At 45.0% G+C, this 15064-nt stretch overlaps 1 protein-coding gene across 1 annotated transcript in view; it reads right to left on the reverse strand.

Annotated features, from left to right (window-relative positions):
- LOC310780535 (netrin receptor UNC5D-like) overlaps positions 1 to 15064 on the reverse strand; it is a gene marked incomplete at both ends in the record, with an annotated part of 358699 nt that overhangs the window by 37581 nt on the left and 306054 nt on the right. The window contains 3 exons of the mRNA XM_083641100.1: positions 6969 to 7154; positions 9623 to 9655; positions 12514 to 12678. Coding sequence (XP_083497226.1) covers positions 6969 to 7154; positions 9623 to 9655; positions 12514 to 12678 — 384 coding nt within the window. The remainder of the gene's footprint in view (positions 1 to 6968; positions 7155 to 9622; positions 9656 to 12513; positions 12679 to 15064) is intronic.

Consider the following 15064-nt stretch of genomic DNA (forward strand, 5'->3'; position numbering starts at 1 on the left):
TACAAAGATTTTGTATTCCCCCAGCATGTTATTTTGCCTAGATCATGTGACAATGACTCAGAAAAGTCACTGAAAACCAAAGAAAATTATTTTTTTAGGTGGGTCTGGTTCAGCAGCTCCTCAAGGCAGAGTGAAGCAGGTTCCACTGCGTGTTTTACAAAACCTCCTATCCTCACCTTCATAATAACAGCAGTAGACAGGCATGGCCATTTGTCAATGTGGACTCTGTTTGTCCGGCCTCTGTTTCAAGAATTTTGTCCGGCCACAGCTATGCCGTTTTACGTGCGATCGGGCTGAACTTTCAGGGGGTGTAAAGAGCACCTGTGTGGGTGACCTGACGGAGCCAGATTTTTTAATTAGGTAATTGCCCTAATTGCCCTAATTACCTTCCCTACCTGCCCTAATTACCTTCAGTGACACACACACACACACACACACACACACACACACACACACACACACACACACACACAAGAGAGACTGAGGGAGAGGGAGAGAGGGCGAGAGACTGAGGGAGAGAAGAGGAGAGACTGAGGGAGAGAGATGAGAGGGAGAGAGAGAGGGGGGGAAGAGACTGAGGGAGAGAGAGAGGGGGAGAGAGACAGAAGGAGAGAGAGGGAGACATTGCACGCGCGCCAATAGGGCAGGCGAGGCCACGCAGCAGCCGAGTTACGGGCGAGGCCGCGCAGCAGCCGAGCTGCGTATGCGAGCTGCAGGGCGGGCGTGGCCGCTCAGTGGGTGAACCTAAGAATCAAGCGGGCGAGATGCCTAGTTTTTATTGAAAGGCCAATATCAGATATGGGTTAGTCTGACTCACTGGAAGCAGGCTGCTCCCTGCGTGTCACTAGCCTCCTACATGCTGGACAATGGCAAGTTTTGATGAAGATTGTTGCAACAAAGCAGGCCTGCTTGGTACTTTGGGTGGATGGTTGTAAAGATAACAGAGCCTTTTCCCCGCTATAGTGTGAGAGTAAGAGCAGCCAGACTCTCTCCTGGACTGCTACAGTGTGAAATGGAGATAGTCTGACAAGCGAGACTAGATATTGGGTAACCCTAATTCGGATGAAAAGATATAATAATTAGGATGCAATATATCAAATGATATCTGATATGGTGGAAAGCATGGTAGCCATAGCAACAAATGATGGTATTGTATTGTATTGTATTGTCTTGTATTGTATTGTATTGTATTGTATTGTATTGTATTGTATTGTCTTGTATCCTCTGAGCTTCAGTTTTTTCCTTGGAATTTTCTCTTGATGCAGTTTGAGTTTCTGTACTGTAGATACGGGTCTTTTTTGTCTGGCTATCGCTGCTCACCCACCTTTTCTTCTATTTATTCTGAACAAACTTTCTTTTCCTTTGCTAAATGTAAAAGCATGACGTTCTGTGCAGCAGAGGCTTTTTCCTGGTAAAGTCCTGACCAGCAGCAGGTGTTTAGAACAGCAAATGTAACTGCTTTCATGAACTGGGGGCATAGGATCACTGACGGCATCAATCTGCAGAGGAGAGTTGCAAAACGGGCTTTTATTTAAATGGAAAAGTTGTAGATGACTGTAATTAGCCTACCTAAAGCAGATGGGGAAACTGAGAGAAGATGGGAGCCTATAGATATTAGCAATGCTATCAAAGATTGTGGAGGCGGTTAGCTCTTTTCGTCTATTTCAACTCAACTCCCGGCACATGACAAACTATGGATGAGTCAGCGTGTCTGGAGCGAAACCAACAGATGAGGTACGATAAGATAAGATAAGATAATTTAATATGTTTATTGTGAGGTGGAATTATTTTCTAATGAAAGACTCCTTGGCAGCTGTTTCAACAGGCGTGAACTGACAAGGTAAGACAAGCAAACAACAAGTCGACTGTCTCCTCTTAATGAGGAAATAAATATATATGACTCATTTGTGTTGTGTGGAATGAGACGAGCTGTTTTCGCAGTAACACACACACACACACACACACACACACACACACACACACACACACACACACAGCCAAGGATGTGACTGCGAAAGGAGAAACAATCGTTTTGTCTATAGCAGGCAGTGACTAAACGAAGGGAGGGCAACTAATCTATATAAGTGTGTCTGCTTTAGCCCTGGTATCAAGGGGAACCGAGAGCAAGATGAAGGGCTTTCGGCGCCTCCTGCTGGCTTATCAAAATGCACTTTATCATGGCCTGCTGAGAACTGTTGCTGTGGTGACCCATAATGTCAGCCTGGTGAAAATATGTCTCCATCTGTGGGGCAGCACCCACCACACTCCTAAGCTCTGGTTTTCTCGCTTTTGGTGATAGAAGACAACAGATGGGCCATTCTAGGGCTGGGTAAAAAAAGAAAATCAATACAGCAGTAAATTGCATTTTTATTGTTTTTGATTCCAAATCAATGTTCTAAATCCACATATCAATAGCTTAGATTGTGTTACAGCAATAAGACTAGGCTATATGATGCAATTCACTCTCATCAAGCACCATCGCAAGCATCAAGCCAGTTAGAGAGGCTATGAGATCACGGTGGTAACTTCAAATGGGGCCAGAACAGCTGTTTGGCAAAACATCTTTTAATGCCACACACACACACACCTTCCTGATGAGTTTTGGATATTCAAAACTATTGAGAGCATCAACAAGGCATTTGTTAACCCATTGATACCTGATGCAGAATTTGTGTGTGTATCCCTTTAAGACCGCGAACCGCGTCATGTGGTTTGCGGTCTTGAAGGGATACACACACAAATGAGGGATATACACGCAAATGCTGCATCAAGTATCAATGGGTTAACAGACCAAAGCCAACATTTCCCCCCCTCCCATTTTCTCCCAAATTGTACTTGGCCAATTCCCCCTGCTGTCCCGGTCGTTGCTCCACCCCCTCTGCTGATCTGGCTTCCTCTGATACATGGGCGATCGTCAGCCGCTTTTTTTCCACTTTTCACCGGCAGGACGTAGCACGTGGGAGGATCATGCTGTTCCCCCCAGTTCCCCTCCCACCAAACAGGCACAATGTGTGAACAATGTGGTATTTTGGAGGGATTTTTGAACATTTTTATTAATTCCTGAGTGGTAAAAAATTGTTAGATCTTTTAGATTTGAATATACACCTAATCAAAACACAAAGTTTATTACATATGACGAGATAAACTTGACACAGTGCTGAGCTGCATCTCAAATTCATCTTCAGGTTCCCAGCTTTCAGATGAGCACCACTTCAATACTGTTGACTTGCTATCTCACCCTTAAGATCTCATGCCCCCCCTAAAAAAGAGGGGTGGAGTGGAAGGGGCTTAATATTGAACAAATTCAGCTGCAGAGAATTACATTTGCACTTGTTCATATGTAACATTGTTTTTTGGTTTTAGGGGTTTATTCAGAACAAAAAAATAAATGTGAATGTTAAATATCTAGTCCTCTCTGTTGATATTATTATAATGAAAGTGTAATGCTTAGGGCACACAGATGTGTTTATTGTTATTGCATATGACGTGCTTTTATCAAAAAATTACAGTAACAGTAAATTCTACCCTTAAACCATTATGATAATTCATGTAGCAATTTCAGAATACAAAGCGACAAATATAAATAAATCTAAAATTGCTTGCATCTTTTAGTTAAAAAGGCTAAGTGATGTCTGTGGCGGTGTCTGTGGCAGTGTCAGTCACGATTGTGATGTCATCAGTGTTGTCACTTGAGCAATTGTGATGTCATCAGTGATGTCACTCGAGCAACGCCCAACTGTGATGTCACTCAGGCAGTTGTGATGTCATCAGTGATGTCACTCGTGCAACTGTGATGTAGTATGAGCCGACGGCGCCCAGTTGCACGATGGCGCCTAGGTGGGTGGGCGGTGTCTGTCTGTCTGTCTCTCAGTTACGATTTTGGGAGCCGACGGAGCGGGTGATTTCTCTGCAGCCATAGCGCATCATCTCCAGAGTCTCCACCGTAGGAAGCGAGCGCGCATAGCGCACGAGCTTCCTAGTGTAACTAAAACCCGAGTTAACATGAATGCATCAATACATCCAAACTGCAACCCATCAGAATCAAACTGTATCCTGAAGGTTACCAAGCCCTACTCCTACTGCTGAGCATCCATACAGATGATTGGTGTGTGTGTGTGTGTGTGTGTGTGTGTGTGTGTGTGTGTGTGTGTGTGTGTGTGTGTGTGTGTGTGCGTGCGTGCGTGTGTGTGCGTGTGTATTATATGTCTGTGTCAGAGAAGAGTAGAGCCAAACTGAAAAATTAGACCGGTCTTCCTTCTTCACTCTTCACACTAATGTGTTGGGGGATAGCGGGGGGGAGGAGGGGGAGAGAGGCAGTTCATCTGTATTATCGTGTCCATGTCATCTCACTGTATCACTGGGTAAAACTGCACACAACCTTGGTGCACTTTTGACTTTCTGGAGTCAAAACCGAAGTGAAAAGTGAAAAATGAAGAAATTAAATACACATCAACTGGGCAAAGCGGCCACTGCATCCAAGGACACAAGGACAGTCCAGTCACACATGCCAAGGAGAGAGAGAGAGAGGGAGAGAGAGAGAGAGAGAGAGAGAGGGAGGGAGGGAGGGAGAGAAAGACCACATTTTTCATTTGATATGTCTGGTCTTAGAAAAAGGTTATTTATTTATTTACCTTTTTTCTTTTTTACTCCTATTTACTATAAAGATCCATACATGGATGAGGCACATTTTGTTCATTTAAATAAGGCACAACCAACTCCCCCCCCATCAAAGAGTTTTACTTCTACCATACACAAGCTTAGATCTCAAGATTGGATCAAGATTGTTATACTAAGTTCTGACCCAGCAAATGAATTTAAGGAGAATGTTAATGCTTACATGACCCAGTCTTTCAAAAAGAGATGACCGAAATCAAAAAGGAATTTCTTCATACTGAGGTTTTTTTAGATGCAGTTTATACAACTCTATTCCACACAAAGGAGGATTACAAGTCACACTATTATCACGCCCCCTCCCCCCCTCCCCCTCCAAAAGAGTTTCACTGAACTGATCTTCACCACCAACCAACTACTTTCAGGATGCTGCCTCCTATTTTCCTCAAAAAGGGACATTGATATGGAAGTTGTTTTGTGCATGCCTGTAGGTGATGATGAGGTATTGGGAAAAAACACATACTCATTCATAATGTGTCCAGTGCAATACCCCCTTCCCCCACCAAAAATAAATAAATGAATGAATAAATGAATGAATGAATGAATGAATGAATCAATCAATCAATGAATCAATGAATCAATGAATCAATGAATCAATCAACCAATCAATCAATCATCTCTTTGGAAGAGATACATAGATACATAGATGATATTCCTCAGGTTTCATGTGACTTTGTAAAATATATTGGATCCACAACTGATTACCGTTCTTTTACTATGGAACACTCGTGATAAAATAACCCTTTTGGATTTGACTAAAGACAAGCAGAACAACAAATTAACCACTAGTGTTTCTCACAAGCCATTAAGCAGAAACACATCAAAGCAGACACTAGACCGTAATCACTTGAAATGTCTTATCCGTAACATTCATACATGGCAATTTTTATGCGCAGAATGTTGAGGAGAAACTGTAGTTCAGACGCTGACTTTGAGTGGAAAGCGACTGACAGCCTATCTGCCAGCGTGTCAGACTCCAGTCTCCTGCAAAAAAATAAAAAGAGACGGCGCCCCTTTATCCCGTCCTGTTTTGCCGGCGCTGAATATTCAGCCCCGGCGGGCAGAGTGAAGAATCTGATCTGAAAACTATGGCACCCTAACCCTAACCCTGGCACGTGTTACAATGTGAGATAGGAAGATAAGAAGATATTGTAGCCAAACTGCCATTGCACTGTACTCTCTTAGGAGGGCTCGCTCCATAAAACATAGAGCTTGACACTTACGCCTAGCCTTTCCACTTGGTTGGTGTACTCCTCCTGATGGCTTTTATAGATGCGAACTTTGTTCCCATTGCTCCACTTCTTCAGATGTAAAGGAATTCTCTCACACTGGAACGGGCAAAGAATATAAAATAAACGTGTATAAAGTATAAAGTATAAAGTATGAAGTAAACTCGGCACAGTATATGTAGGTCAGCATACAGCGTTTTGTTACGCCGCTATACGCAGTCACAATCCATGTTGGCCTATATTACGCTTTCTTGTTTTCTACACGTTTTTATTTTATTTCTGCTTCTTTTGCTTGATTTGATGCTCTGATTGTATCTTGTGACATGTTTGTAAATGCCTGTGGTCTTATATTGATGCGACCCTATTGGTTGATTATATGATCTCCTGTGGCTGTTGATATGATCTTCGCACTGAGGTTCTATAAGTCTCTGGGTCATCACCATACCAGATTTGACGCTGCCTGCATCAAAGCATTAGTCGTGTTTTGTTAGTCGTGTAGTACATTATTCTGTGTACTCCAGAGTCCCGCAATACAATTTTATTTCTTCACCCTATTCCTACATAAGTTTTACTTTTATTTTTTTGGGGGGGTGTGATGCATTTTCCAAATGGCGGCGATCTGATTTTGGAGCAAAACTTTTTATGTATTGACCAGCCATAATTAACCAACCTAATGAGATCAGTTTCCTTGAGACCACATTTGAAAATATCACAAGAAGTATCACAAAGTGACTTTACCAACATCTTTTTCCTCTCCTCTTTTATTTCCAATTTGAATAGATGGTGTGAGATTAGCGTTATCATATCTTATCATATCATCATATCCATTATGTTAGAGGTGCATTTTTAATATATGTGTGTGCGTGTGCATGCGTTCGTGTGTGTGTGTGTGTTTACGTGCGTGTGTGTGTGTGTGTGAGTGCATCCATGCGTGCCTGCCTGTCTGCCTGCCTGACTGCGCATGCGTGCGTGCGTGCCTGTCTGCCTGCCTGACTGCGCATGCGTGCGTGCGTGCCTGTCTGCCTGCCTGACTGCGCATGCGTGCGCGCGTGTGTGTGTCTGGCTCACCTTGGCGAGAGGTCTTGAAGCTGAAGGACTGGAAGCCCCCGGTGAGGGCAGAGGAGTCGATGACGTCCACGCCGTACTCGCTCTGGTTCTTTCGGTACAGAGTGACCGCTACGATCAGCACCACCACCGTCACCACGCCCGCAGCCAGACCGGAGTACAGCGCCACATCAGTGCTGCTCTCCACACCTAGACAGAGGAGAGCGAGACAGACAGAGAGCGAGAGACAGAGAAAGAGACAGAGAGAGAGAGAGACAGACAGAGAAAGAGACAAAGAGAGAGAGAGAGACAGAGAGAGAGAGAGAGAGAGAGAGACAGACAGAGAAAGAGAAAAAGAGAGAGAGAGAGAGACAGAGAGAGGGTAAAGTTGTAAAGTTTGCATTTCTTCAGTGCATTTTCGTGTTAGCCTTCTACCTCTAGACAGCTCTTTAATTAGAAGGCAGAGAAAGTCTTTCTCCTAAAATAAACTTATATTGCTGCGGAATATCTGCAGAGCTAAAGTTGAGAAAGTTTTTTTTTATTTTAAGGAGACAAGTCTTCCTTGGTTTGGAATCCCAACTACTTTAGTGACTTTTTTTTGTTTGCTGTTCCTCGTCTACCCTGCCTTGCCTTGCCGTGCAGCGCTTTGTCGCGTGTTAAAGGCACTAATGAGGAACTCTCGGAAGGAAGGCGATTATAATCAACCCGGCACCTGACTGACTGTCATCTCAAACGCCGCGCGGCTCGGGAGCGTCGGGAGGCGCTCGCCGTTCCACCGGGATGCACCGGGGGTTCCACAGGGATAAATGTGACAAAACCAATTCATTAAATGAGCTCATCGGCAGTGATTAGGCTCTATCTGGTCCCAGCAGCGCTGCTGCAGCGTCCAACCCCACAAAGAGAAAGAGTGAGCAGCTTGTTCTTTAAAGATAATGAGATGTGCTGCTCCAACAGGACTTGCTGAGAGAGCCTCCTAAGTAGCCTGAAGCTCAAAACAAGGAGAATTTGACAAAATATGCAAAGCAGCAAAGCTAGTAGGTTAATTGAGGGCTTGGCAAGTTTTGGCAGGTGTGACGCACCCCCCCCCCCCCCCCCCACACCCCTTTCCTGACAAACACAAAATACATAACTGTGTTAAAGGACAAGTAAGCAGAACATATGGTTTGATTTAATTGGCATTCAATTGATTTGTACAGCCTTACTGATTAACAAGCACTTATCAACACATGGGTGGTCCAGGACCCCATCAACACATGGGTGGTCCAGGACCACTTTAACACCCGAATACCTAACCCCACCCTGCCCCTGCCCTTTCTTAACCTCCACATGTGTCTGTCCAACACCTGTCCTTAGTTATGTTACACATTTAGCTGTTAATTGTAAAGCGTCTTTGAGTATTAAGAAAAGCGCTATATAAGACCGATTATTATTATTATTATTTAACACATGGGTGGTACAGGACCTTATCAACACATGGGTGGTCCAGGACCCCTTCAACACATGGATGGTCCAGGACCCCTTCAACACGTGGGTGGTCCAGGACCTTATCAACACATGGGTGGTCCAGGACCACTTCAACACATGGGTGGTCCAGGACCTTATCAACACATGGGTGGTCCAGGACCCCATCAACACATGGGTGGTCCAGGACCTTATCAACACATGGGTGGTCCAGGACCCCATCAACACATGGGTGGTCCAGGACCCCATCAACACATGGGTGCTCCAGGACCCCTTCAACACATGGGCGGTCCAGGACCCCATCATCACATGGGTGGTCCAGGACCTTATCAACACATGGGTGGTCCAGGACCCCTTCAACACATGGGCAGTCCAGGACCCCATCAACACATGGGTGGTCCAGGACCCCTTCAACACATGGGCGGTCTAGGACCCCATCAACACATGGGTGGTCCAGGACCCCTTCAACACATGGGTGGTCCAGGACTTCAATGCAGAAATTGAAACAATGGGCACGCAGTGGTAGAGAGAGTATGGGTTGTTTGATCGAAATGCTACACTGGATGAAATCGTACAAGAATGATATGAATGCAATGCAGATATTATATTGGCAGAAGAGTTGTTAATAGTGGTGTAAATTGAAATCTGCATGTATTTCACCTAATGTCTATTAACAGCGCTTAACACCTGCACTACACAAAGCTTCTGTCTGTCTGCCTGTCCATCTGTCTGTCACTGCTCCCTACTAAGGAAGCAGTCCATGCAAACAGCGCAGGTGAAACATCTCTCCGAGCACCATTTCAGTCATCTATGTAGAAAAGTAGTAAACAGAGAACGCCAAGGGTGAAGAAAACACCTCAGCACCTGTTACAATCCTCTGCTCAAGAGCTAACGATCAATCTTAAGAAACAGAACTACTTGTATTTTTCTGTTTACTGTTCACAGAAAATGCCTGCTTGAGCATCTCTATGAAGAGACACCTTTCAGCCAATCAGCATTCTCCCAGGCTCAGGTAGACAGTGAGAGTGATGTTCTCCCAGGCTCAGGTAGACAGTGAGAGTGATGTTCTCCCAGGCTCAGGTAGACAGTGAGAGTGATGTTCTCCCAGGCTCAGGTAGAGACAGTGATAGTGACCCAGGCTCAGGTACACGGTGATAGTGACGTTTATAATAATAAACTAGCTACTAGCAGGCAGAGGAACCTGAGGAGGAACTCACCCTGTGGCTTGACATCATGTAGCAGCTTTCGGTCTGCAAAGACACAAACATTAGTTTACTTTACAATAAGGGTCACTAAATTAAGAATTAAGATGATTAAGAATGAAGATTAACTAACCAGTTTAACTAACAGTTTACTAATGTGTCTAGTGAACATTTAGCCTACTAATGGTGTTGATGTTAACTAGGTATTAATGTATGCATCATTTAATCGTTTAGGGTTAGTTAATGTTTAGGGTTAGAGTTAGAGTTAATAAACATTAAAATTGCAAAAAAAAAATGCATGTTTTCGGTGGGGGGTTCCATGTATCTGGAGGAAACCCCAGAAGAGCACGGGAAGAACATGCAAACTACACAGAAGGGCCCTTTTTGACGACACCAGCTGGGCCGTAGGCACTGAGGACATGAGAATGGAGACACACCTTAAAGGAACACTCTGCCCATTTTCAACCAGCTTTGTATCATTAGAACATCAGTAGTATATCAGAAAACTGTAAACTGTTTTGAAGTCTGTCATTTAATTTGACAGTTATTGAGTGTTAAAGTGTGGACCAGTGACATCACTGGTCCACACTAACTCAAATTAATAACTCATTAACTCAAATCAACTCTCAATAACTGTCAAACTAGATGAATGATGAATAGTTTGACAGTTATTGAGAGTTGATTTAAGTTAATGAGTTATTAATTTGAGTTAGTGTGGACCAGTGATGTCACTGGTCCACACTTTAACACTCAATAACTGTCAAATTAAATGACAGACTTCAAAACCGTTTACAGTTTTCTGATATACTACTAATGTTCTAATGATACAAAGCTGGTTGAAAATGGGCGGAGTGTTCCTTTAAGTGCCCACAGCGCCCCTTGCGGGAATCGAACCCAGGCCCTTCTTGCTGTGAGGCGCCACTGCGCCACTGTGCCCCTACATTAGCTGAGGGTTAGTTAATGACGGGAGTGGCCCATCATTTAGTGACCTTTATTGTAAATTGTTACGAGAACTTCTTTGAAATTCGCAGCTAGTGGCTAATGTGTATCCATCCATCCATGTCTGTGTGCAGTGTGTGTGTGTGTGTGTGTGTGTGTGTGTGTGTGTGTGTGTGTGTGTGAGTGAGTGTGTGTGTGTGTGTGTGTGTGTGTGTGTGTGTGTGTGTGTGTGTGTGTGTGTGTGTGTGTGTGTGTGTGTGTGTGTGTGTGTGTGTGAGAAGATTATTAAAATGCATTCTTGGCACTTACTCCTTGCAGCATGATGAAACTGATACAATTATTTGCTGTGTTGGAGGCAAAGATAATATTTCTTCACAGTGATGGTGCAATATGTAGGAATGATGTGATCAGGTAATATGATGAGTAATGAAAATTAATGAGGTGATGATAATAACGGATGATTATAATGATGATGATCTATAGCCCACACTGCCAAGATTTATGAAGAGTAAATCTATAATAACAGTCCCTGAACACAATGGAACTGACTGATGATGCCATGCAGCTGCACTGCTGCTGTAGCAGAGAGGCGCTGATGTCCAGGAGCTGAGTGCACCAGCTGGGCGTACGCCTAGGTGTAACGCTACGATGTAGAACGTAGAACCGACGTAGAACTCAAAGTTACGACTAACTTAATTTTATGACTAGTGCACCATGTAGTCTTAAGCCCTGTATGCGCTGCGCCTGGGTGTAACTTTTACGTCTGGTATGGAGCAGACGTGAAAGTTACACCCAAGGCGTACCCACTGACAGCTGTCTCATCTTGATCTGCGCTGTCGGGACTGACAGCTCTGCGCTGTCAGTGCCAGCGCAGGACCTCCGCTCGTCGACGGGTTTTTAAAAGCTGATGCGTCGGAAGATCTTTCCATTTCCTCCTGACTTCGTCAACTGCCCACAGTGCGCAGTCCGCCATCGCATTCAGTACTGATTGCACTTGTGATCAAATTCCATGCATCTTGTTTCTGTTTGTTTGTGTTGGCGATGTTAAATTTAGCTGTGAGAATGTTTCTATGCTTTGAATACAACTCTATAAGTTTGAGCTGAGTTGGAGCTGTCTGTCAGCTGTCTCGAGCTCGTCTGAGAGAAGTGTGTTGCTTGGCAACAAGCACGTATTCACGTGGACGCGCACGTCCGCAGCCTAAAGACCGGGCGCAGCTACGACCTGGTAAGTCAGGCTTGGTGCACTCGGTGTAAATTCAAATCACAACGTCGGGCGTAGCGAAGACCGGCGTAACAGTTAAGACCTACTTTTTTACGCCCAGCTGGTGCACTCCGCACCAAAGTACAAGTACCTTCTCTCGTTTACTGTACTTGAGTTTTTATTTTTATGATTTGTACTTTTTTAAGTATTTTTTATAATGCTGTACTTTTACTCCTACGCAAGTATTTTAAATAATAGATATTCTAATAGCTACTTTTAAATGTACAATCCGTTCCTGAGTAAATTCAGATTCTGGTTTTGCACACCACACTATGAAAGCAGCAGGGTAGCATTGGAACCATGGATCTATTAAACTGATTGGGACTGCTCGCTAACAGGCCCAGAATCCCTTCCGCATTTAGCGTGCCCAAACTGGTTGGTGCAGTGGCCAATGGAATTAAATCGTGCTTGAGACTGACCAGTTGAATTAGACAGGTGTAAACAATCCACAATACTATCTGAATATTCTTCTTCTCTTCTTGGTTATGACATTGCATTGAGACAGCTTAGGTAACACTGGTAACATGTGCTGGCCGTGTGAAATGTAATTATTAAGGTAAATAATTAAATATTTTTAAAGTAATACAAATGTACTTTTACTTGAGTACTTTTGAATTATGCTACTTTTTTACTCTGACTTGAGTCATTTGCTGGACTAGTACAATACTTGTTGAATTAACTTTCACTAAACTAACATGTGACTCACTCTGTGTGCAGAGGCCTCCGGTGCAGTTCTGTGTGGAGAACGCTGGCCCGTCACACAGCCGCCCGCCATGTTTGGGCTCCGGAGCCGTGCAGTCCCGGGTGCGCTGACGCTCGCACTCAGCGCTGCACACCGTCCACTCAGTCCACTCTGCCCAGCCACCGTCCACTGAGAGCACATAGAGACACATGTTACACACTGTCCACTCAGTCCACTCTGCCCAGCCACCGTCCACTGAGAGCACATAGAGACACATGTTACACACTGTCCACTCAGTCCACTCTGCCCAGCCACCGTCCACTGAGAGCACATAGAGACACATGTTACACACTGTCCACTCAGTCCAGCCACCGTCCACTGAGAGCACATAGAGACACATGTTACACACTGTCCACTCAGTCCACTCTGCCCAGCCACCGTCCACTGAGAGCACATAGAGACACATGTTACACACTGTCCACTCAGTCCACTCTGCCCAGCCACCGTCCACTGAGAGCACATAGAGACACATGTTACACACTGTCCACTCAGTCCAGCCACCGTCCACTGAGAGCACATAGAGACACATGTTACACACTGTCCACTCAGTCCACTCTGCCCAGCCACCGTCCACTGAGAGCACATAGAGACACATGTTACACACTGTCCACTCAGTCCACTCTGCCCAGCCACCGTCCACTGAGAGCACATAGAGACACATGTTACACACTGTCCACTCAGTCCACTCTGCCCAGCCACCGTCCACTGAGAGCACATAGAGACACATGTTACACACTGTCCACTCAGTCCACTCTGCCCAGCCACCGTCCACTGAGAGCACATAGAGACACATGTTACACACCGTCCACTCAGTCCACTCTGCACAGCCACCCTCCACTGAGAGCACATAGAGACACATGTTACACACTGTCCACTCAGTCCAGCCACCGTCCACTGAGAGCACATAGAGACACATGTTACACACTGTCCACTCAGTCCACTCTGCCCAGCCACCATCCACTGAGAGCACATAGAGACACATGTTACACACTGTCCACTCAGTCCACTCTGCACAGCCACCGTCCACTGAGAGCACATAGAGACACATGTTACACACCGTCCACTCAGTCCACTCTGCCCAGCCACCGTCCACTGAGAGCACATAGAGACACATGTTACACACTGTCCACTCAGTCCACTCTGCCCAGCCACCATCCACTGAGAGCACATAGAGACACATGTTACACACTGTCCACTCTGCCCAGCCACCGTCCACTGAGAGCACATAGAGACACATGTTACACACCGTCCACTCAGTCCACTCTGCCCAGCCACCGTCCACTGAGAGCACATAGAGACACATGTTACACACTGTCCACTCAGTCCACTCTGCACAGCCACCCTCCACTGAGAGCACATAGAGACACATGTTACACACTGTCCACTCAGTCCACTCTGCCCAGCCACCGTCCACTGAGAGCACATAGAGACACATGTTACACACTGTCCACTCAGTCCACTCTGCCCAGCCACCGTCCACTGAGAGCACATAGAGACACATGTTACACACTGTCCACTCAGTCCACTCTGCACAGCCACCGTCCACTGAGAGCACATAGAGACACATGTTACACACCGTCCACTCAGTCCACTCTGCACAGCCACCGTCCACTGAGAGCACATAGAGACACGTGTGAGTGTGCAAGAACGCACACGTACACACACACACATTGTATGTCCATAGTGTGCATTGGAAGGCCGGTTGTGTGAGCTGATTCCTCTCTCTCTCTCTTTCTCAATTCAAAGTGTCTTTATTGGCATGAAATAACAGAGTACATGTTGCCAAAGCAAGGTACTGTATACATTGTAGTAAACAGAATATAGAATGAGTTACAGTTACCTACTGTTTATATAAATAGGAAAATGTTCATTGGAATAATAATAAAACAAATAACAAATAAATTAACAGGCAGAGACAAACTGTTGCCACGGCTACCCACAGACTCTTATCTTCCTCTCCAAGTACAACGCTACTTTCCATTTCGTTTGGAAATTGTTTGTCAAATTCAGGGTACAGCAATATTATTTCTTCCTTATTTCTTTCTTATTTTGTTTCACACATCACACTGGCAGAAGTACAGGCACGAGGGTGAAAAGGCTAGCTTTGTGAACTTGTGACATGAGAGCGATACACACCTTGCTCACCAAAGATCCAAACATCAGGCCTAAAATAGTTCCCTCCCTGGCTTCATGGAGCAGCAGCTTTATAACTGCCCTCACACAAAGAGAGGCCTCTTTCCTCCCAGCATGCCAAATCTGAGTGCTGTACCATCTTTCCCCACTGTGAACAATACGCCACTCTGCTCCTGTCATGTTCCATCAAGTGTGCTTTCTACTTGAACAACACCATGGCTTCTCAAAGTCTCCCCTCCTCATGCTAATATAAATGCAAATGTCGTGTTTGTGCTCAAACTGGAGATGCAGAGAAAGAATCCTTTTGATTTCAAGGAGACAGTGAGAGTGTGTACGTGTCGGCATAATGTTTGGAGGAGTGCGCTGCCCCTTCGCCTGATAA

Source organism: Poromitra crassiceps, assembly GCF_964638095.1.
Source record: "Poromitra crassiceps genome assembly, chromosome: 8".
NCBI lineage: Eukaryota > Metazoa > Chordata > Actinopteri > Beryciformes > Melamphaidae > Poromitra > Poromitra crassiceps.